The 25628-nt window shown below is 33.1% G+C and overlaps 1 protein-coding gene and 1 long non-coding RNA gene across 10 annotated transcripts in view; one reads left to right on the top strand and one right to left on the bottom strand.

The window, feature by feature from the left end:
* The window catches only part of SPAG16 (sperm associated antigen 16), a 908675-nt gene that overhangs the window by 44003 nt on the left and 839044 nt on the right, over window positions 1-25628 (top strand). For 7 of the 9 annotated variants that reach the window (XM_072812774.1, XM_072812772.1, XM_072812779.1 and 4 more), the window contains exons 7-9: window positions 6010-6127; window positions 14614-14683; window positions 22269-22378. In XM_072812774.1, coding sequence (XP_072668875.1) covers window positions 6010-6127; window positions 14614-14683; window positions 22269-22378 — 298 coding nt within the window. The remainder of the gene's footprint in view (window positions 1-6009; window positions 6128-14613; window positions 14684-22268; window positions 22379-25628) is intronic. The other 2 variants (XM_072812773.1, XM_072812780.1) reach the window with 1 other exon arrangement.
* LOC140625493 (uncharacterized) overlaps window positions 5604-25628 on the bottom strand; it is a 38255-nt gene continuing 18230 nt past the window's right edge. Inside the window, exon 5 of the long non-coding RNA XR_012024825.1 lies at window positions 5604-5916. This is a non-coding gene — a long non-coding RNA (uncharacterized lncRNA). The remainder of the gene's footprint in view (window positions 5917-25628) is intronic.

Below are 25628 nucleotides of genomic sequence, written 5' to 3'. Positions count from 1 at the left end.
GAAAAAATGTTCAAAGTGATTTGTTTTCTTTTAACTTAAACAGTAAGTGAGAAGTAGTACAGTATAGTGGAAGGATGTTGGTATCAAGTAAACATTGGAAGCCTGGCTTCATCACTTACTTTTTTATGTCTATTGTTGTTTTGTTTCTTATCCTTAACAATGTTGATAAAATATTTTGGAACTATATATATAAATACAATATCTGGAACATAAACAATGGTAATTTGTTTGCATATACCATAACATTGAAAGTATATGTTGAACATGTCCTATTTTTATCAAATTTCCCTTTTGCATTTTTATAAAGGTCTTTTCAGAACTGTATATTGTATTTTGTTTTAAAGGCACATTCTTTAAATTTGGGAATTGTTCTATATTCAGGACAATATAGGGGCCTCTGATTCCAACTGGTCATGTAGAAGTCCTTTAGAAGTAGCTAAGATTTTTCTTGTCCAAAAATAAATCATTGTTGTGCAGTCATTAGCGTGAGCCACCCATTTACCCAGAGGAAAGCCCAAAGGTATTTTAGTAGTTTGTGTGTGTGTGTTATACATGCGTGTACACGCATGCATGCAGACACAGATACAATAAGTGAGTTTAAATCACAGCACATTGTTTCATGGAAAAGATCTCAGGTTTGTCTCTATTCCCATTATCTGTGCTAATTCAAACAGGTTTCAATACTAAGTTACTTGGGTACATAACAATTTAAGAGTACTTTTGTTGTGGCAGCTGAAATATGGTTGTTCACTGTTGCTGCTTGGATATTCTCTTTGGTAAATTATTTGAGTTTTTTAAATTGTTTTTTCCTTGAGCCTCTAGCTCAGGTTTAAAAATATATCCTACTTGTTAAATTTTCTAGTATATTTACAGGGAATACTATTGTAATTCATTTCATGTAAAAATCCAGCTTTTTTGTATTGTACTTTTTGTAATCTTCAGAGGCTCTGCTGAAGAAACCCACATTACACTGTAATATAACTACTCTTGTGTATTCAGCTAGCCTTTATTTCCTCATTTAATCATTAAGAATAGTGCCTATATTTAACCATTTGGATGAATCAGTAGTGTGTGTTTTATAAGGACCTAAAACAAAATTTCAATGATAATCATCAGAGTCACAAAAGAACTAGACATGAAGTTAATTACCAGGAAACATCTTGTCTAATAGTTGTACCATTGCATAATAAATCAACTATAAGGAAGAATGTTTTTGATGCCAGGCTAAATTAGAGTCTAAGTTCTCTATGTTACTATTTTACCTAAATATTTTAATTATATATCTATATTCCTTTCACTATAAGCCGCAAAAGTCAGTCTTAATTTAAGTGGATAATTAGTTGATTTTATCTATCAGTTTTATATTAGTTCTCATTTAATATGAATGTTTATTATAAATTTACTTATTTTCAGAATTACCATAAGTTCAAAAGTTAGAACTTATAAGCAGGTGAATTATGAGGTACTTACGGAACTTACAAAACAGACACATTCTTTCAGATTGACTAAACAGAAGGTTTTTGTTTATTTCAAGTTTTTTATTTAAATTCTAGTTAGTTAACATATAGTGTAATGTTGGTTTCAGGAGTAGACCTTAGTGATTCATCACTTTCATATAACACCCAACTCTCATTACCCTTTTTAATATCCATCACTCATTTAGTCCAACCCCCAACCACCTCCCCTCCAGCAACCCTCAGTTTGTTCTCTATAGTTAAGAGTCTCTTATGGTTTGTCTCTCTCTTTTTTCCCCCCTTCCTGTATGTTCATTTGTTTTGTTTCTTAAATTCCACATATGAATGAACTCCTCTGATACTCGTCCTCTCTGACTGATTTAATTAGCATAATACACTCTAGCTCCATCCACATCATTGCAAATGGCAAGATTTATTTTTGATGGCTGAGTAATAGTCTATTGTATATAAATACCATATCTTCTTTATCCATTCATCAGTTGATAGACTTTTGGGCTTTTTCTATAATTTGGCTATTGTTGACATTGCTGCTATAAACATTGGGGTGCATATGCCCCTTTGAATCAGTATTTTTGGATCCTTTCAGTGAATACCTAGTAGTGCAATTGTTGAGTCATAAGGTAGTTCTATTTATAACTTTTTGAGGAACCTCCATACTGCTTTCCAGAATGCTGTACCAGTTTGCATTCCCACCATTCCCAGTGTAAGAGGGTTCCCATTTCTCTGCATCCTTGCCAACAGAGAGTTTTCTTGAATGTTGTTTCCATGTTATATTTTCATGGTATTCTATATGATGTTAATTCTTTGGATAGAGGATTATCAAGCCATATCCCATGAATGAGTTAGATGCTAAAGTTAGTAATTATAGGAAAAATTATGCCATCAGTAATAGTAATCCTTCAGTTTGTCCCCAAATTACAGCACACATTATTTTGTGTATCTAACTCTGTACCTGAATATGTGTTTATAAATACATAATATTCATGGAAGTGTGTAGTACACAGCAAAGTGTATATTGCTAAGTGCATTAAATGGAGTAGAGGATAGAACTATACATACTACTTATATTTTTATTTTATTGTTTTCCCGTGCTTTGCTGAATGTAGTTGAATTTTATTTTATTTATTTATTTATTTTTTGTAGTTGAATTTTAATACGTATTAGATATATATATCTGATATATATGTAACATAACTTTAGTGCTTAGGTTTTATTGTTACAAGTAATTAAATACAATAATAAATTATGTTAAGGGAAATATGATTTATAAAACAATGACTTTTACAAATACTTTAATGAAAATATTGTGCAAAATAGGGACTCCTTTTATTTTTTTAAAAACATCTTATTTATTTATTTGATAGTACACAAGTGTGGGGAGGAGTTGAGGGATGGGGAGAAGGACAAGCAGACTCCCTTCTGAGCTTAGAGCTCAGCTTGGGCTCCATCACAGGACCTGGAGATCATGACTTGAGTCTAAGTCAGATGCTTAACCAACTGAGCCACCCAGGTGCCCCTCTTATTATTATTTTTTAAATAGAAAAACATTAAAATTATTTTTGGGCTTCTGCTTGGGGCCATGTCAGAGTAACTGGTATAGAATTAGATTTCCAACTGGTAGTAGATGAGCTCTTCAACTGCAATGAACTACAAAACTGAACAAAATTTTTGGCAGCTGTTTTGTCAGCTTTTGTTGGAAAATTGACAGAGTAGGACTATGATGCCTAAGAGAAGGAACCATTCAAAGTGAGCGGCATAATCACTCCAGATTTTTGCCCAGAAGTACTATTCAGACAATTGTGTGGCAAAGTAGAACACAGGACACAGTAGTCTTGATTAACTGATGAGGCAGAGATCTGAGTTCAGGGCTGCTGAGGGAGCTGAAATTTGCAGGTTAGGATACACAAAAGGAGGGAGGTACATGAAAGGAATTTAAGAAATACTTGTCTTAGTTCCCTTTAACCTTTGACCAAATACTAAGATGTGGAATAGTGAGAGAATGATGCCTACAAAGAACAGCTCCTGGGAAACTGTGAGCTAAATGGAGATTTCAGAGGTTGCAGCCGTAGGAATTCTGCCCAGATACAATGGAGGAACATTACTAAACATTTTGAGCATTCAGTTAAGACCCTTGATAAGCCAAGTCATGGAGCAGAGCTCTTCTAGCCCTAGGGAAGGAACTACTTTAAACTTGCCTTAATAAAAGATTAAAAATAAGCTTTAAAAAGCTCAAACTTCCCACCAGAACAAGAGTGTTAACTCTTCCTAGGGAAGGAGGGCTAACTCTACATGCCTACCAGGCCTAAGGAGAAGGAATATAGAAACAACATACTCAGGGTCATCCTGAGATCCAGAGAAAAAAGGTCATTTCAATAAGATAAAAGAGTCAGGAAGACATAATATGCATGACTCTAATATAAGAGCTTCAAAATGTATGAGGCAAAATATGATAAAATATAAAAGAAAAATAGATATTTTCACAGTTACATTTGGAGATTTTAACATTCCTCTTTTAGCAATTATTAGAAAAATAGGCAAAAAGTCTGCAGGTTTAGGGCATCAATTAATTGAATGTAATTGATATTTCTTGAATTCTATTTTGGACTTTTCATGTGCACAAAATAGGCCGTATACTCAGCCATGAAGCACGTCTCTATACATTTCAAAGACCTGATGTCATACAGAATGTTTTCTGACCACAACCAAATTAAATTAAAAAATCAATGACAAAAATCCTCTCTGGAAGATCCCCAAATATCTGAAAATTAAGTAACATACTTCTAAATAGTCCATGAGTCAAAGAAGGAAATAAGAAAGTATTTTGATCTGAATGGTTGAAGTTGCAGCACATTAAACATAGGAGGATGCAGCCAAAGCAGTGTTTAAAGTAAAATTGATAGTTTTATTTCATTTTTTTAAATCGATAGTTTAATATGCTTATATTAGAAAAGAAAATTTTACATTAATAATCTAATTTTGTACCTTAGATGCTCAAAAAAGAATTAAATGTGGAGAAAAAGAAATGTAATAATGAAAAAATCAGAAACCAATAAACTAGCAAAGGGATAAGCATAAAATGTCAACAAAATCATATTGATTGAAAAATATAATAAAACTGATAAAGTTGATAATAAAATTGACACGATTAGATAGACTAATCACCAAATGTTGGCAGAGAAGTAGAGTAACTGAAGCTGTGATATATTGCTGTTGGAAGTGTAAATTACAACTCAGTAATTCAACTCTTAGGTATTTTTTCTAAGAGAAAGAGAACCAAAAACTATCTTGACTCTGTTTAAGAATGTTCATAGCAACCTTCTTCATAATGGCACCAAGGTGTAAACAAATCAGTTCTTCATCAGCAGAATATTGAATAAACACATTGTAGAATATACACACAGGGGAATACAACTCACAATTAGAGGAAAGGAATCACTGTTACACACAACAGACTGGAAGAATCTAAAAAACATGCTGAGTGAAAGAAGCCAGTTTCTGGCCTCATTGAATGAATTTGGAAGTTTTCCTTCCTTTTCTATTTTTTTTTTTTTTTTGTAATAGTTTGAGGAGAATAAAGAACATAACTTTTCTTTAAATGTTTGGTAGAATTCGCCTGTGAAGCCATTTGGTCCCAGACTTTTGTTGTAAGGGAATTTTTAAAATTCAGTTTCTTTGCTGGTTATCAGTATGTTCAAATTTTCTTTCTTCCTGTTTCAATTTTGGTAGTCTATAAGTTTCCAGGAAATAGTTTTTCATAATCTTTTAGAATTATTTGTATTTCTGTGATGTTGGTTGTTACATAAGAGAATGTATTCTATGCTTCCAAATGTATGAAGTTCTAGAATCTCCTGAGGTATTAGAAATGCTCTAATTTTAATAGCCATGTGGACTGCCTGGGCATGTGTACTTCTGAAAACTCTGAACTGTAACATTTTAAGCTCTGTATATTTTACTCCAGATAAATTACACTTCAGTAAAAAGGTAAAAAAAAAAAAATATTTTGAAGGCATTTTCAAGTAAAATAGTTTCTTAAAGGTGCTTATATCATATGTTGAGTTGAATTATTTTTCCTGTGAGAGAATATATTTTTATACTTTTCTTAATATAAGTTAATTAAACTTGTTTTTAAGACCATCCTTTATTTTGATGTGAATGACACTCTTTCTATTTAATTTTACATTGTTTGCAGCCCTTGTCTTTTTGACAATTGTTTCTGAACTGATTATAGAAACTGCAAATTTTTCCCTGAGTGAATAGTAATCTTCTGAGTACATGCTTGAATATAGCAAAAGTGTTGGTAGGAAATGGAGAACTAGTTAACTCAAAAGATTATCTGACTTCACGTTCCTACCATATTTATGGAAGTAGCATACTGAGTAATATTTCTGGCAATTCTTGGCTTGTTGTGTTGACCTTTTATGGTCATTCATTTTTTATTCAACTGCAAAAGAAGAGAGAGAAAAAAGGTTAGATGTTAGATGGAAATCACTGATTTAACTCAATTACCCTTTAAGATGCCCTTTATTTTTCATAGGTTAAAGTTACATTATGCATCGTATGAACCGACTATCAGGGTGTTACAAGAGAAGCACCACACTTTGCTGAAGCAGAAAATGCTGACCTCTCTGGAAAGAGACAGAGCAGTTGGGCAGGTAAAGAGGCCATTAAAGCCACCTTAGAATGATTTTTAACCATTTATTTTTTAATAAGTAAAATATTGGTTTTGTTTCTGAGATAAACTTATTTATTTTTATTTATTTATTTATTTATTTATTTATTTATTTATTTTTAAACCTTTTTCTAAAAGATTTTATTTATTTATTCATGAGAAACACAGAGATAGAGGCAGAGACATAGGCAGAGGGAGACGCAGTCTCCATGCAGGGAGCCTGATATGGGACTTGATCCTGGGACCACAGGATCACTCCCTGAGCCAAAGGCAGATGCTTAACCACTGAGACACTCAGGTCTCCTTGTTTCTGAGATAAATTTAAAAAGGTTTTCAATAATTATGTTGTAAAAAAGATTCATTTGGAAATATTCATAAAATTATTTTGTTCATTTTAAACCTATGAAGATTATTATTAAGCTAAATATTGATTAAGTCATAAATTTAATAAATTAATAGAGTTTAATAATTAAGAGATTAATAAAGTATAGTTAGAGGAAAAAACTCAGCCATTGTAGTTAAACTTGGTTTTAAATGCTAACATTGACACCTGTAAACATGGACCTTAAACACTTTGAACTCAGATTTCTTGTATATTGAAGTATAACCACAATGACGTGTCTTTTTAAAATATGGTTGTGAAATCTTCATGAGATAATTAATGCTCCCTGGAATTTACCCCCAGATGCATATGTGGCATTTCCAGTTACAGACTCAATTTTCAGTCATTTCTACTGTTGACATCCTTTTCTATTCTTCCCGGGGGTTTTTGCATAGGCCTAGAGCAGTGATGAAGAACTTCTGGTATAGAATTCAAGAAAGGGAAAACAAAATATTTATGGGCCACTTAAAAAATATGTAACAGTTTATTAGAAAATATAAATGTGAAACTATGCTTAACATTCTTTTATTGTTATCCAGAGATTTTCATTTTTGGCCAAACTTTCTGAAACTATGATAGCTTGCATGATGGTTATATTCTTCCTTGAATGATTTTACTGTTAAAACATGCTTTAGTCAAGTTGTATTTTGTCTGTTTGTGAATATAATTCTTAGCTACTAAAATGCAAAACCTTTCTTGTGTCTCCATGATTCTTTGTGCTTGAATTTTAATTTTGTATTCTTGAATGTCTGAATTGTAGTATTGGTAATATTGCATAAAAAGAATTTAATAACATTTTACATTTTTGTGGCATTATATGTCAAAGCTTCAGAATTTCATCTCCTTGCTCCTTTTCATCTAACTCCTCTCCCCAGTCTCCCAACAGAAGGCACAATTCTTGGAGTACTTCAAGCTAGATTGAGGTTGCTTCTACTTCTTATCTTGCCACAAGCCCAGCTTAGCTTTTGCTACCCATCTTACTCTCTTTATTCCCTGGTCTCATGCTTATCTCACTATTATCCTTCTCCAGGGAGGAATCCATCAGTGATCTGGCTACATATTCCCAAGAGATCATGTATACTTTGCTACCTCTCACAGATTACTCAGTCTGAGTTTCGCTATTCAAGGATGCCAGGGCCTTCCAGGAAACTATGCTGGCAAGTGCTTACATTCCTCTCTAGCTTGTTGATTTCTACATCTGCAACCTGTCCTGCACTGAATTTACACTTATCTTATTTTTAATTTGGGCTAAGTTATCTTTCTGAAAAGGCCATCAATTTCCCTGGCTTTATTTTTATTTTTTATTAATTTTTCCCCTGTCTTTAATATGAGGTGAATTTATGAGGTTAGATCAAAGGCCATTTTGAGAACATATTTAGGTCACTTATACTCTTTGGATTTCAGATTGTTTCTTACTGGTTTAGTTAGAAGAACTAAAGATTGGGAGTGGTAGGTATGAGTTCCAGGTGTGCTGCACAGAGGCCATGTAAGCATTCAGGTCATTTTACCTATATATCTGTTTTCTTACCTATTAAACAAGATCAAATTACTTGCCTTATGTTTGATATGTACCTAAAGTGAAAACTTCTTTAAAAAATTAAATCATTGTCTCTAGGAAGCAGGGTTCAGTTTTGCACACTATTTTTCATGTTAGCAAAGAATTGTATTTTCTGCAAGTTATTTTATCTTTGAACCCCTATTTCTGCTGAAGACAAAGAAAAAAAGCATCTGCTTTTTAAGGCTATCCAGATCTTCCTGGGCTAAAATGGTCTCTTTGAATTTAACATACAGTATCTGAATGCCATATTAACTGTTGAGGTAAAACATATCAGGGTTAATTTTCTGTCTTTGAATCACATCTTCTCATTCTTCCCCGGATGGTTCCTACAACAAGGTGCACTTATGTATTCATAGGGCCTGAAGCCTACATGCTGGCCTTCACTTACTATAGTGTAGTGTAACTATTTGGTCACATTCCTGATTTTGAAGTGCATGGTTCTAGGTCATTCTATTGAGTGTGAATCTAAGATACCTTGCTAAATCCATAGCCTCTGCTACAGCATCTGTGAGATTCTTTTTTTTTTTTAATTTTTATTTATTTATGATAGTCACACACAGAGAGAGAGAAAGAGAGAGAGAGAGAGAGAGAGGCAGAGACACAGGCAGAGGGAGAAGCAGGTTCCATGCAGGGAGCCCGAGAGAGAGAGAGAGGCAGAGACACAGGCAGAGGGAGAAGCAGGTTCCATGCAGGGAGCCCGACGTGAGACTCGATCCCGGGTCTCCAGGATCACGCCCTGGGCCAAAGGCAGGCGCTAAACCGCTGCACCACCCAGGGATCCCCAGCATCTGTGAGATTCTTAATATCTGTAGCCCCATCATTCTGACTCCTCTTTTTTCTGGTTAAGTGCTTCAGATGGTAACATTTACATGTACTTCACTGAGATAAGTGGAGACTTCTGATTTTTCTATACTGCTAATTCAAGTTGTAGGCAATTTGGAAATCACTTAAGGTCTAAATACATAGACACACTATCTTCAGTCAATTTCCAGACACTACCTGAAGGATAGTGTTTTTCCAGCACAGTGCAAAATATGAAGGTCTTTTTAAGGGACTGTCAATTTTCTTAGATTATTCCCTGAGAAGCTAGGAGCAAGTTTAGTCTATACTTTAAATATCTTTGAATTATCTGACTTTCTGTGTCCTTTGTATTCAGCTAGCTGAAGTTGGATTTTTAGCTTGAGAGGTAAGTGGGTCACTCATATCTGAATTCTTACAGATTTTGTTCAAGATCCAAAATGGGCACAAGTGATTAATGGAGCCTATGCAGTATTGTTAGCATCCTAGTTATAAGAGAGGATGAATAAAATTTTAAAATGGTATATATAGTGAAAGATGGAAGACTCATGATTCTTGAACCCAGGGTGCTGAGTGGCCAGAATGATGGTCAGATAGCCCTGACTCTAGGCTAATCCTAAGATTAATTAGTACATTCCTCAAATTAGGACAGACAATATAGTCTCAGTTTTATCATCTTTTCCTTGGAGAACAAGCCAAGGTTACTGTTTAATGAGCTGAACCTTTTTGGGAATGTTTCATACAAAAAATGATTTATAACCACCCAAGTCTTTACTTTTTTTCCTTTCCCATTGAAATATTCCTATCAGGTATACTTGGGTATTCAGCCTTGGATTAACCTTTTTACGTCAATCTATTAGTGTGTCATGAAGCTGTAGAATGAATTTATTAAAAATATTTGAAAGTGAAACTATATTAAAATACATGCAAAATTCCTCTATGACCTAACATGGAACATACATCAACTTTTGCACGTATTTTTGATTACATCTTTTTTTTTCAGTGTCTGCTTTATTTCAGTGATGCTCTGAGAAGTCACTTCTGTTTTTAAAAATTTATTTATTTTATAGAAAGGGAGAGGGGCAAAGGGAGAGAGAGAGACAGAGAATCTCAAGCAGACAGCAGAGACAGAATCTCAAGCAGATACCCTGCTAAGTTTGGGGCTCAACACAGGGCTCTATTTCACAACCCAGGGACCATAGCCTGAGCTAAAATCAAGAGTCAGATGCTCAACTGACTGAGCCACCCAGGAACCCTTCTGAGAAGCCACTTCTAACCAAAACTTTTAAAATGTGAGCTTGGAGTAGTAAGAACTATCTTATAATTTTTATCTGTATTCCTAATCATCACTTCTTTAAAAACCTTATCGTAATGAACATTTAGTTCACTATCTTTCTCTTTAAACATATAGATCTTTCTAATATCTTGCAAGAAGAAAGATTAGCATATAGAATTTTTTAATGATATTCAGTTTGTATGTAGAAGTGTGAAAGTATACTGTGAGATGACGAAAATCTAATAAGGAGTATATGCTTTCAAATTCTTTTGGTAGGTAATAGTATAGCAACTTTCAAATTTATTTAAATCTTATGGAAAAATCTAGAATTTGTTTTATAGAATTACTGAAACTGTTCAGAACTCTGAATTATAGTCCCATAATTGAAAAGATATAAAATATAATTTGTTAGTATATGTATAATAAGTTACTTTTTATCTTTTGTTTTATCACGGGACTCTAATTCAGGAGGTATTCTAAAAAATAAATGTATATATTTTCTAGGTCAGCCTGCTGAGAGAATCTAGAAGTAATGACATTTCAATAGCAAATGAGTATACCCAGTGCATAGATAACTGTTCTAATACCATTCTGCAATAAAAGGAAGTTAGGACTCCTTGGGGAAGTGGCTGATTATAGGCTGGGCAGGGAAAATAAAAAATGAACCTGGAGCATTTGACCCATTTTGTTGCACTAGAATGCTAGGAAATGCTTAGAAAGTAAAAAAAAAAAAAAAAAAAAAAAAAAGAAGAGAAGAGACTGAACAAAACATTGGGGTACGTCAAGGGACAATGGAACTGTTGTGGGTGCTTCCTAAATGAATCGACAACCAAATTTGGTTTGAATGTTGAGACTAACTCTGGTATACACACAGAAAGAAGGTATGCAAACATTTACATTACATAATTGAGCTCTGTGGGGATAGCAATACATGCCTTACATGCAGGTCTGAAAAGTCTTGAGAGAACTAAGGAAGGAGACTGGCTTGGGGTTTTTTTTTTGTTTTTTGTTTTTTGTTTTTGTTTTTGTTTTTGTTTTTTATTCTGGCTAGGGTTTGGGAATGAGTTTCTATGTGGGAGGAGGGGCATATATTGCTTGAATCTCCCACCAGTGGTAAAAGAGGAAGTATCCAGGGTTTCATATCAAATGCTTGTTCAGATGTGGGGCCCTAAGGGAAGTAGGAAGTAAAGCTTAAAAACTGTTAATGGTCAGGGATCCCTGGGTGGCGCAGCGGTTTAGCTCCTGCCTTTGGCCCAGGGCGTGATCCTGGAGACCCGGGATCGAGTCCCACGTCGGGCTCCCGGTGCATGGAGCCTGCTTCTCCCTCTGCCTGTGTCTCTTCCTCTCTCTCTCTCTCTCTCTGTGTGACTATCATAAATAAATACAATTTAAAAAAATGTTAATAGTCAAATATCAACAAATGGAGTTGTTACAGGAATCATCCTGAAAGAGCTCCCAGTGGTCAAATCTTTAACAATTTGAGCAACAAAATAAATAATACAGTATGGGATTATAACCCACAGTATGAATAAATACAAGTTCATATGCTATAAATAAGTGGATGAATATGTAAATGGGGAAGAAGAAAAATATTTCTCTCAAAGAATCATCTCAAATATTGTGTAGATAATTTTTCCCTCATGGAAGTGGAGTTTAACACCTCAGCTGTTCATTGTTGGCCATACTTGATGACTTGCTTCCACAAATACAGTGGAAATGGAGGAAAGTAATTTTACAGTGGAGAAACCTGGCAACTACGACTTTAGGAAGGTGACCAAGGTTAACATCATCAGTCTTTAATTATGTTGATAAATACCCTTGTGAACTAACAATAACACTTCTACTCTGTGGTCTTCCTTCTCAAAACCTGTAGCTCCTATCTAACCATGAAAAACTATTAGGCAAACCCAAATGTATACATGTTCTCCAAAATATTACCTGACCAATACTCCTCAGAATTGTCAACATCATCAAAATGAGGGTAAGTATGAGAAACTGTTCCAGTCTAGAGGAAGCTAAGAAGACATGATAACTTTGATAAGTTCTTTATAGATTTTGGAAACTAGTCCTTTATCTGATAAGTATTTGCAAATATCTTCTCCCATTCTGTAGGTTGTTGGTGGTGGGGTGGTGGTTTTTTTTTTTTTTTGGTTGACTCTTTCCTTTGCTGTGAAAAAGCTTTTAATCTTGATGAAGTCCCAATAGTTAATTTTTGTCTTTGTTTCCATTGTCCTTGGAGACAGTTCTATTAAGAAATTGCTGCAGCTGAGGTCAAAGAAGCTTCTGCCTATGTTCTCCTCTACGATTTTGATGCATTCCTGTGTCACATTTAGGTCTTTTATCCACTTTGAGTCTGTTTCTGTGTATAGTGTAAGAAAATGGTCCAGTTTCATTTTTCTGCATGTGGCTGTCCAATTCCCAACATTTGTTGAAGAGACTTTTTTCCATTGGATATTATTTCCTGCTTTGTCAAAGATTAGTTGATCATAGAATTGAGGGTCCATTTCTGGGTTCTCCATTTTGTTCCATTGATCTATAAGTTTGTTTTTGTGCCAGTATAATATTGTCTTGATGATTACAGTTTTGTAATAGAGCTTGAAGTCTGGAATTGTGATGCCACTAGCTTTGGTTTTCTTTTTCAGCATTCTTTTGGCTTTTTGGGGTCTTTATCATTTGATTTCACTCATATGTGGAATTTAAGAAATAAAACAAAGGAGCATAGGGAAAGGGAGGAAAAATAAAGCAAGACAAAATCAGAGAGGGAAACAAACCATAAGAGACTCTTAATTATAGGAAACAAACTGGAGGTTGATGAAGGCAAGAGGTGTGGGGAGATAGGGTAACTGGGTAACAGGCATTAAAGAGGGCATGTGATGTAATGAGCACTGGGTGTTATATGCAACTAATAAATCACTGAACTCTACCTCTGAAACTAATAATATACTACATGTTAATTAATTGAATTTAAATTAAAAATAATTAAAAAATAAGACATGATGACTAAATGTATCCTGGATGGGATCTTGGAACAGAAAAGGAATATTAAGAAATATCTTGGGGAGTTTGGGTGGCTCAGTCAGTTAGGTGTCCAACTCTTGATTTTGGCTTCAGGTCATGATCTCATGGTGGTGAGATTGATTCCCACATCAGGCTCTGAGTTCAACACCAGACAAGTCTGCTTGTCTCTCCCTCTGCCTGCTCATATTCTCTCTTCTCTCAAATAAATAAGTAAATAAAATCTTAAAAAGAAAGAAAAACCTTAGTCAAATTAGAATGCAATATGGACTTTGTTAATAATAATGTATCAATATTGTCTCATTACTTGGGTCAAATGTACTATATTAATGCATGATGTTAGCAGGGGGAATATGGTGCTGAGTATACAAGAACTGTGTATTATATTGCAACTTTTATATAAATCTCACACTATTCTAAATAAGTATTTAAAATTTTTATACTCCATTGGGCACTCATGAATAGATAAATTTTTTTTACTTTTTTTTTTCCAGTCAGGCATTTCACAAACATTAATCTGTAGGCTATAATTTATTATCTGCTATTTTCTATTAATAAAGGAATGTTACTACTCAGTAATGGTCGGAAAAATGTATATATCTGTATATAATTAAACAGATGGTATTTTGTGTGGTATAATCACGTACAATGAGGGATGAGAGAACTCTTAAGGTTGATTTTTTAATTTTTTTAAAGATTTTATTTATTCATGAGAGACACACAGAGAGAGAGAGTGAGAGAGAGGCAGAGACACAGGCAGAGGGAGAAGCAGGCTCCATGCAGGGAGCCTGATGTGGGACTTGATCATGGGACTCCAGGATCACGCCCTGGGCTGAAGGCAGGCGCTGAACTGCTGATCCACCCAGAGATCCCTAGGGTTGAATTTTTTAATTCAAGTCTATTGCTTAGGAAATATAGGTAAATGATATGCTACCAAACTAACAAATGTTCTTAATTATAAAACATGTTTAATAAAACAAGGAGTGCCTATGGGTGGAAAATGAGCCAAGAGTTTCAGGAAAGACAAGTTTCTTCATATTTTACTTCCCAACTAATACTTTCCTCATCTTTTATAAACAGAAAGATGAATTAAGTTGTTGTGAAGCAATTTCAACAGAGAAGAAACTTCTCTCAAAGTAGAGTATTGAATAATTATTATTCAAAGTATGCAATAAGTATTTTTGAAATTATTCTGTGAAATAAATGTTTCAGATGCTTATTTAAAATGAATACCTAATAATTACCCATGAAATTGAATTTAAACATAAAATTATGTTTTTCTTTTGTTATAATTCATGTTTAATTTTTTTAATATATAGGGATTAATCTAAGAGGTTAATACTTTTATATCTTGCAGTTGATATTTGAACATTGCATTTTATCCAGTCCTTTTTGGGTCATTTTGTATATAACTCTGTATCTTTTGATTTTACTTTTTAGATTTCTGGGCTTCAAGCAACACTGAAGCATATGGAAATAGGGCATAATTACCATGCTTCTGCAACTAGAGGTAAAAGTAAAATGTGATAAAACTGACATAATGTTGGTTGGTGATTTTTAAATCTGATCAGAGCTCAAAATACTAGAGATTACCTAAAGGTGAATAAATGACATGACTATTTCACAAATCAAGTTGTTAATGAAAAGATTGAGAGAGTATAGATACAGTGCTGTATAGAGTAATTTTAGAAAAAGATATGAGTAAACTGTAATGGGAAGACTTGTGTTTCTGGCCATGATGGAGTATCTGGTACGAAACTAACCTTTCAATAAAAAACTCTTAAAACTAAACTATTTATAAGGCTGCTACTTTTAGGCATTGGAAAATAGCACAAATCACAGAAGGCAAGTGATAGAACATTTTTAAGGTGAGATGCACCATCACCATGGCTTTGCCTGCAGAAGTTTCCAAACCAAATTCTATGGAGGTGGAAGTCAAGAAGAGCATACCAGTCCTGATAAACTGCAAAGACAAAGATCATAGTTCATAGCATTCAAAGCAACTAGAATCTGTAGGAAAGTGCACTAGATAAAAAGGTTCTACAATGAGCAGGAATCCGGTTTGTGAGGGAGTTTACTATGAGTCTTTAGTTGATAGCTAGGCTATACATGTAGACTACTTGAGACTTAGTAGAAAGAGGAGATTTTATAGAGCTCAGAGGGGAGCAAGGATTCAATAAGTCAACAGAGATGGGAGATACTGGAATTCTGCCCATGCCTGGATGGAGAGACCTGATAAACACTTTGATAATGCCATATTAACATTTGATATAATCATAGTAAAATATTAACATAACACTTGTACTGCCCTATAAAACCAAAAACAAAGCTTACATAGAATTTTTAGGGAAGACAGAATTTGGAGTTTGAATCTTGCCAAATTAGAGAGCCTTGGGAAAAATTTAGGGCTTTCGATGGACTCAACAAAGCATAAAATTAAGCCTAGAATTTCAAGGTTATCATCAAAAAGTTAAACTTCTGCTAGAAAAAAAAATCAGCACCCTTTAAAGGAAAACAGTTGTCCAGAGTCTTTATAATCTATTATCTAAACTGCCTAGTATGTAATTAAAATTTTCAATACATGTTATAGAAACAGGAAAAGGTGACTCACATTCAAGACAAAAATCAAGAAGTAGAATGTTACACTGAGATTGTCCAGATGTTGGATATAGAGGATTAAAAATGCTTAAGAAGGGCAGCCTGGGTGGCTCAGTGGTTTAGTGCCGTCTTCAGCCCAGGGGCTGATCCTGGAGACCCGGGATCGAGTCCCACATCGGGCTCCCTGCATGGAGCCTGCTTCTCCCTCTGCCTGTGTCTCTGCCTCTCTCTCTCTGTCTCTGTCTCTCTCTCTCTGTCACTCATGAATAAATAAATAAAATCTTAAAAAAAATAAAAATGCTAAAGCAGCTATTTTGAATATGATCAAGGACTTAAAGAAAAATATGACATTGATTGATCAGATGGGACTCTTAGCAGAATGGGAATCTTAGCAGATATGTGGAAACAAAAAAAAGGAAATTGAATTCTAGTACTGAGAAGTATGATAGCTTAAATGAAAACTTTGTGTTCACAACAGTCTGGAAATGTCAGAAATGTCAGTGAATTTAAGAGACATCAATTAAAATATAGTCTGAAGAAAAGAGAAAAAAAATTGAACCTATCATATGTAACATATGTGTGATTGCAGTCTCAAAGGAGAAAAGAACAAGAATGGGGCATAAAAATATTTAAACAGGGCAGCCTGGGTGGCTCAGCAGTTTAGCACTGCCTTCAACCCAGGGCATGATCCTGGAGACCCGGAATCGAGTCTCAGTCGGGCTCCCTGCGTGGAGCCTGCGACTCCCTCTGCCTATGTCTCTGCTTCTCTCTCTCTCATGAATAAATACATAAAATCTTGAAAAAAATTAAACAAAAGTCAGCCTAAAATTTTCCAAATTTGATATAATACATAAACCTACAGATCCCCCAAAAGCAGCTAACAACTATAAACCCAAAAGAGAATCAATCCTGGATACATAATATTCAAACTTATGAAAATTTAAGTGAAATAATCTCAAAAGCAACAAGAGAGAAAAAAACATAAAAGAGAACAGTAAATAAATAAAGGCTGATTTCTCTGAGAGATATTGGAGGCTAGAAACAAGGAAATGAAATTTTTATAAAAAGATTTTATTTGACAGAGCAAGAGAGAGTCTGAGCATGAGGAAGAGGAAGAAGCAGGCTCAGGACCCTGAGATCATAACCTGAGCTGAAGGCAGACACTTAACCAACTGAGCCACCCAAGCACCCTGGAAATGACATTTTTTAAATGTGGAAAATTTTACATTCAGAATTCTAGATCCAATAAAATATTCTTCAAAAATTACAATGAAATACAGATATACAGACTTTTTAATTTAAATGAAAGCTAAAACATCTTGTTGCAAATCATTCTGAAGTACAGGAAATACTAAGGAGTTTCTTTGGGCCAAAAGAGAATATGCCAGAAGAAAACTCATCTCCAGGACTGAATATAGAGATTTAAGATTGTTATATTCTGGTTAATATAAAGATTGAGGTTTTTTTCATTTTTAATTTCTTAAAAGAAAATTGACTTGTAAAAACAATGATTATTGTACATGTCTTATAAATGGGAATGTTAAGAAAATTATAATTTTGGAAGTGGTACAAACATTTTATATCTTGATTTTGGTGGTGGTTATATGCCTGTTTATCTTTGCCAAAACTTACCCAATTCTCTATTTAAAATGTATTCATTTTATAATATGTAAGTTGTACCTCACTAAATTTGATTTTAAAAGGAATGATGAGACTCCGAAATATAGAAAGACTGTGAAATAGTGAATTTTCTTGGTAGATATAACATCTTATTATTTACAGATGACTATTCATTATGTTCAATGATTAGTTAAAACTTAAGAGAAATAGGCAACATTCTCACATTTGAAACTTTTTTCTTAGCCTTGATTCAGTAGCTCCTATTCTAATATTTTATGTTAAAGAAATATTAGTTATACTCAGTGATGTCTAAAGACACTATGGACAAGGATATTTATTGCAGTCATATCTATAGAAAAAAACAGTGCAAAACAATCTTACAATCTTAATCTTTAACCACAAGTGAATGTTTAAATAAATATGATTGATCATATGACTAGAAAGTCTTTAAAAATCATGCATAAGAAAACACATCATAATGTCAATAAAATGTTAAAAATAAGAACATTTATATAGTATAAGTTCATGAATATTAAATATCTGTAAAGAAATGATACACATCAAAATATATACAAAATTTGCTTATTATTATTTTCTATATTTTTCCTTATTGCATTTTTTTCAAAGAATATACATTTTTGTTAAGATAAAAAAATTACTTGTTCCCATATGTAAATAACTTTTAAGAATACAATCAGATGTAAATATGAAGGGATATTATCAAACTATCTATCATAGCCTCAGGAGCTCTTACTTTCCAAATTACTAAAGAATGTGAAAAATAATATATAAAAGATGACTTAAAGGTTGAGGAACTTCATGCATTGGGTTGATGATTGTACCAGTTAATCTCTATTACTCCATTCTACTCTAATAGTTTGTGATTTTTATGTATGTATTCTTGACATCTCTGTTAAAATTAATGGTTTGCTGATAACTTCTTTATGAAATTATATTCTATTATTTGATACAATTTTAAATGAACACATTGTATATTTTTCTAAGTCACTTTGAAGATCAACTTTGTAAATTATTTTTGATTTGTGATGTTTTCAAGTGGCTTTGGTCAAAAGGAATAAATTTTGATCCAAAGAAATAGATTCTTTTAACTGCATAATCCCAACTACCTGAATAAAATTAATTCCTTAAATTCTGTCCTGAATGATTTTATGATCTTTATAAATATGCATTCTAGTGTTCGATATGGAACTTGCAGTTCTTCTTCCCAAGCTTCTGTTGTTAGCATCTGGCTGTGTTGGGTCAGACTCTGTCACTTCTCTGATTGCCTGATCAACTTGAAACCTTATGTAGCCAGGAACACTAATTTGAGGAGAAGTTGCTTTATTAGTTAACTGGTCGTCTCTTATAAATACTGCCATGCTTCACAATAATTCGCATATATTTAACTACCCTCCTCCATTTGCTTATTTTAGTTTAAGTTTTAAAAATTTTGTTTGTCTACCTGTCATCCATCTATAAATCTATCCATTTATTTTGGGCAGAGGTTGGTATGGCAGTAGAGATTCTTAAAATTAAGTATTATACACCCTGTAGTTGAGGAACAATGAATTGATTACCATTTACTCTGAACTTTGGGAAAAAAATTATTAATTGTTATTCAATCTAGATTTAGAAAGTAAGACAAAAATTGAACTGATTTGGAGTAATCAAGTAATTTTAAATATACCATATTTTTATTATCAAAGTGATATGCCTATTTTAGAAATTTTTAAAATGACAATCCTTATTTTTAAAATTATTCATAATTGTACCACCCAGAGAGGATAGTATTACCACTTCAGTACTGAACTTTCTCACTTGAAGAAGGTTTTTAATTCTACATTATATTTTTATATTATATTAGAATGATAGAAAAATTCCTAGGAGAAACTATGAAATAGTGAACTATTATTGATTAGATATTTGAAGTGACAACTTTGTATTATTTTTCTTTTTTTGTTATGAAATGTAATATATATCAATATTTATAGGACGCTATACAGAAAGTACTTTAATATATATTAATGAGATAAAACCATTTTTTGTACAAATTAATTTCAAAAAATTTATGAATATGCCAGTTCTGATGTGTTTGTGTTGGTTATTAACTCATATTATTTTGGTTTCCTATAAGGTTGCAATTTGAATGCAAAAATGTCTATTTCCAAAGCAAGTTATAAAGATGTATAATTATATTTTAATGCATCTTATAACTTATGATAGAAAATTATGAATTCAGGAGAAACAGCTAGAAATTAGAAGTGTTAAATTAAGTGAAAAACAATCGTGAAAACCAACTTCAGAGGTTCATAAAGGAAAGATGTCATATACAGTAAAGCAAAGTATTCTATAAGGTTTTTAGCTTAATAAATTGCTGCTTTTTAAGTTGGATATTTTGTTGCTGTTCAGAATTGCATTACAAGATGTCAGTTTCCTATGACTATGTGGAATATATGGCTAGGTTAGAAAGTAAAATTAAAGTAAAAATAAAGTAAATTTAAAGCAAAGCCTCTCTCCCTTTACCCCTATTTGCCTTTTTCCGAATTACAATTAGATATATAGTTGATCCCATTTTAGTTTATGTGTGTCCTGATCTCTTAGATCTTTTCTGTTTAGCTTTCTGGGCCAAATTGTGGATAATTTCTTTAAAACCTTTTTTCAGTTAAATTCTCTTTTCAGCTGGGTTTATCCATAAAAGAGTTAGTGACTGGCACAGTGTAGGTCCCTACATATTTATTTTGTTAAATGAATATATTCATGCATTTTTGCTGTTTAATGAGGGGCCTGAACGTATTCAGTTAACATTGGTTGAATTGAGTGCATACATGAAGGAGTTGTTGAACGGGTGAAATATAGCACTGGAGGTACAATGAATAAATTTTTATAAGGAAAATGTGTTTATTTGATATTTATTTCTCTTAAGAAATTATACTTTCCTTAAGATATTCCCTGTGCCCATGTAAAATCTGGGAAACTGCACCCCACTAATCAGTAATACAGGCTTGTCATTAATAAGCCCTGGGTGTGAGAAACTGAAAGATGCTATGATAGAGACATGGAATTTGCTAGGATATTACTAAATATTAAGAAGCAATGTGTGGAATTTTAGAATTATATGCATGTAACCATGAATGTGACACAGACTTTAATGTCTGAGCCTCTTATTTGTTCTAAAAATCTTTGTGTAAAAGAGATGTTTATCTGATGAAGAGTGGAAATCACATTTATATTTGCTACATGGAGAAATAGTTTAGAAGTGTTATTTCTCGGCTAATTCTACATGCATTATACAGTGTTTATTCTCATTTTGGTTCCAAGTGTTCAGCATTTTCCTGAAATCATGATTAACTATGAACATTTCTTTTTGTTGTGGAACAACTACATATACTTATAAACCGAAACCTTTTTGGTTTTTGACTTTCATTTGTTATCCATAACATTTTGTTTGTTTGCTTCCTGATTTTTTTTCTCTTATGAAGTGGTGCTTAGTAACATTTCATATGCTACCTGAATCTGCACATGTTCTTAGAATTATCTGCTGGAATCCTGAGTTTCTCTCTCTACTGCTTTTTCATTACTTCCCTGTAGATATTACTATATACATATTCTCCTCATATATAAAGGAGAACAAACGGTAGTGACCTTGACAGGATTATTGACAAAATTTTATGAAATATACATGCAAATTGTTTAGAACAGTGGCTGTTATGTAGTAAAAGCTCAATGAGGCATAAATGCTAATTATTATTATTTTAAATTATTATCAGGATGTCACTGTTGGTTGTTGAAAAGGAATATAAAATAGAAGAGAACTGGCAGTGAAAATTTTTCCGTAATGTCAGTGAGCTGTAATTGTTGCCTTACCCCCTCACATATTTCCCAGATGCTGTGGGGCTCTAACTTTTAGCACCACTCAGGGTGGACAGGCAGTCGGGATACCCAAGTGTTTGAAGTCTTTTAAGTACCTTCCTGTAGAACTGTGTTATTCAATATTCTGTTTTTATGTTATTTTTGGAAATTTTCTCCTTTGTCTGAAACTTATACTGAATAGGAAAAGTCAGGTCAGAAAAAATCTAAATGCTGGCTATGTGCTTCCTTGCCTTTATGACCTCAGAATTTTTTGGGAGCCTTGACTCATCCAGATATTTTTGTGTTTGTCTTTTGCCTATTATAAATCTAGTGTTATAATTTAGAACATTTAGTTATTTCTTTTAAGAGTTAATTTTTATAAGTTTATTAGTTATTTACAATCGTTTCCTGTTTAGAAAATATAGGGAGAAATTATGTATACCTAAATAGGCATATGTATATGGAAAAGTGTAAAAGAAAGAGTCTTCTCCTGTCACTTTTATTTTTCCCTCGGGTGGTTTTATTAGGACTGTTCTTTATGTCCATGAGAGTTTGGAGAGTAATATCACAATTTCATTGGAATATTTTCTAATGTTTTCTATTTTTCTCAACATTGAGAATAATATTTTATTTAATACAATATTCTCTTAAAAATCTGTTATTTATTATCCACTTTGGGAAATTTTGTCATTGCTTACCATTCTCTCCTTTGACCCTCTTCAACTTTACTTGTGCCCATAAATCTCATGACAGAAATTTGGATATAATGTAATTGGAGATTGGCTCCTATGCTCTCTAACTGGCTCATCATGCCATTTTACTGACCTTGCAGTAATGACATCCTGTATTTTGGGGAAATTAATTTGATACCCCACTTAAAACATTTTGGTGGTATTTTAATATTTTTGGTTTAATACTTTAAAAAATATGTGTATCATTATGATTTTGGCTTTCATATTTTTGGTTAAAATTATATTAATTGTAGATGAACAGTATAGACACTAAGAATAAATTCTGTTATCTTGTAGTTGGTCCTAACTCTGAAAAAGAAAATGCACCAGAAGGTCCTACTCAGAAAGGTCTTCATGAAGCCAGGGAAAAAATCCAAAGTAAAACAAAGGTAAAAGATAATACAAAGGTATGACTTTTTTTGTTCTTGTTTCCATCTCAGATCTTCAGATCCATGAATTCATATGGTATTTTACTGGAAGAGGAATTTAGAGGTTATATATTCCAAGATCCTTGGTTTATAGGTAAAATTGGAGGTCCTCAAATGTTGCTAATATGAGGGATATATGCTTATTGGTGGTAGAGACAACTCAGTGAATCAGTCTGTCACCTACTGCAACCTAATCCCAGGCATCTGTGCTCATCTACTCAGTTTTCTGCTTACTCTATCCAAAAGAAGTAACTCCCACATCATCCCTTTTTTCTTTTCTCATAGTATAACTTTAAACTTAAGAAAACTAAGAAGTTTTCCTTAAAACTAGAATGTAAAGAATTATGTCCCATTTAAGACTTGCCTTATATCTGAGTACCTTTGCTTTGCAATCAGGCTGATAATTAAAAACTTCTGTAATGATTAAAGAAAAATGGTATTAAAATGCCTGGTGAGAGATTTTAAAAACCATATAAGAAAGAAAGGAAGAAAGAAAAAAAAGAAAAGAAAAAAGAAAGAAAAGAGAAATAAAGAAAAACACATAAACTTGTAAGGGGTTTAATTTCATGAAAATTGCATGAAAGTCTAGCTGAGGTAATAAATTTTCTTACAGAGTACATAGTTGTTAACTTTGAGTTCTAAAATATCTGACATTTATTTATAAACAAAAATACTTAGAATTATAATATTGTTAGCAGTAGTAATTTTATATAAGAACAATAGTTTTTATGAATTAAAATAGTGTAATAAACCTTTTATTTAGCTAATCCTATAAATAAAGTTTTTTTCCTCAAAGGTATGCACTGGAATCCAGTATTATATATAATATTGAGTAAACTACAGACTAAACAATTTTAGGTTATGCTTAGACTCTGGTAATCACTTTGTAATATTCAGATTAGTATTTTACTGTTTCAGATTAGTATTTTACGATATTTGGGGTAGATCTTTTCTCATCAACCTGCCTTTAGCTTCTCTATGCCAGCAACCTCCCATCAGGAGAAATCTTCTCTTTTTGCCACCATAAAGCTTTCCCTCTTCTCTACCTGCTTTTGAGTCTTCACCCAGTGCAAGCAATGGTGGTGGATGACACTCTTGCTGTCAATAAGTAGTTCGTGTTCTCATTGGGAACTGAGGTTATTAGTTGAGAGAGCATATAAAGCACCTCAAATAAAGAAAAAAAATCAGAATTAAGGATTTTCAGTTTGATGCTGTGATTGTTATCAGGAACATTTTCATTGTCCAGTGGCATAGGTGTTCTCTTTAGTAAGTCATACTGAGGAATGATTTGTTGATTAATTCACTAAGTGCTTATGGCGTATAAGGCTCCACATTAGTAATGGAAGGTTGGCTTTTTGTGTGGCAAAAAGCTACTAAAATATAGGACAAATTAGATATTTATGCATAGTATATTCTTTTTCAGTGCATTAAAATATTTATCATAATACTTACAACATGATAGAAAAATTGGGGCCTACGAAAGTGCTGAAGTCCAGAACAAAGTGAATTCCTCCCCCTTTCACCAAATAATCATTTTTACTAATATTTCTCTTTTAATTGTTTTCCCTACAAGTTTGTACCCTTTGACCAATATCTCCCCAATGTCCCCACCCTCTAGCTTCTGGTAGCCACCATTCTACTCTTCATGTCTATGAGTTTTTGCTTTTTTAGATTCACATATATAAATGATATCATACAGTATTTGTTTTTCTCTGACTTGTTTCATTCAGCATAATATTCTCAAGGCCTATCTGTGTTGTCACAAATGGCAGAATGTCCTTCTCATAGCTGAATTTTAATCCATTGTGTATGTGTGTATATGTATATATATAGCTAATCTAGTGTGTGTGTGTGTGTGTACACATCACATCTTATTCATTCATCCATTGACAGATTCCTTTTTTTTTTTTTTTCATCCATTGACAGATTCTTAAGTTGTTTCTATATCTTGGCTATTATGAATAATGCTGTGATTAACAGGGAGTGCAGATATCTTTTGGAGATCATCTTTTCATTTACTTTTGATATATATTCAGAAATGGAATTTCTAGAGCATATAGTAGTGCTATTTTTATTTTTTTTGAGGAATTCTCATACTATTTTCCATAGTGGTTGTCTCATAGTCTTCTTGATGAGAGCCATTGTAACAGGTGTGAGATGAGATTGCACATTGGTTTTGATCTCCATTTTCCTGATGATTAATGATGTTGAGAATCTCTTCATGTACCTGTTGACTATTTATTTGTATGTGTTCTTTGGAAAAATATGTATTTCATTCCTTTTCCCATATTTTAATTGGATTTTTTTGGTTACTAAGCTGTGTGAGTAATTATATAGTTAGATACTTATCCCTTATCAGATATGTGGCTTGCAAATATTTCCTTCCATTCCATAGATTGCCTTTTCATTTTGTTGATTGTTACTGGTGTTGTGCAGAGGCTTTTTTTGGATTGGTTGTAGTATCACTTGATTTTTGCTTTTGTTTCTTGTGCTTTTGCTGTCATATCAAAAAAATCAGTAACAAGACCAATGTCAAGAAGTTTTTCTTATATTTTCTCTAGGAGTTTTATGGTTTCAGGTCTGATGTTTAATTGGTGTTGAGTTGGCTTTTGTGAATGGTATAAAATGGGTGTACAATTTCACTTTTCTGTATATGGTTATCTAGTTTGTTTTTTTTAAAGAGTTTATTTATTCGTAGAGACACACACAGAAAGAGGCAGAGACACAGGCAGAGACACAGGCAGAGGGAGAAGCAGGCCCCCTACAGGAAGCCTGACATGGGACTGGATCCCAGGTCTCCAGGATCACACCCCAGGCTGCAAGAGGCCCTAAACCACTGCGCCATTGGGGCTGCCCTGGTTATCTAGTTTTCTTAAAACTATTTATTGTCCTTTCCCCATTGAATATTCTTGGCTCCCTTGTCAAATGCTATTGTGTGTATGGGAGTTTCTTTCTGCATTCTCTACTCCATTCTTTTGGTCTATGTCTGTTTTTATATCATTACTATATTATTTTAATTACTGTTGCTTTGTAGTATAGTTTGAAATAAGTGTGGTACTTCCTCCAGATTTGTTCTATTTTCTTGGAATTGCTTTGGCTCTTTGGGATGTTTTTCAGTTTCATACAAACTTTAGGATTTTCTATTTCTGTGAAAACTGCTTTTGGAATTTTGATAGAGGTTACATTGAATCTATAGATGGCTTTGAGCAGAACGGACATTTTGATAATA

The sequence above is a fragment of the Canis lupus genome, chromosome 36 (genome assembly GCF_048164855.1).
Source record: "Canis lupus baileyi chromosome 36, mCanLup2.hap1, whole genome shotgun sequence".
NCBI classification, from domain to species: domain Eukaryota; kingdom Metazoa; phylum Chordata; class Mammalia; order Carnivora; family Canidae; genus Canis; species Canis lupus.
This window is presented reverse-complemented; position numbering and strand designations above follow the sequence as displayed.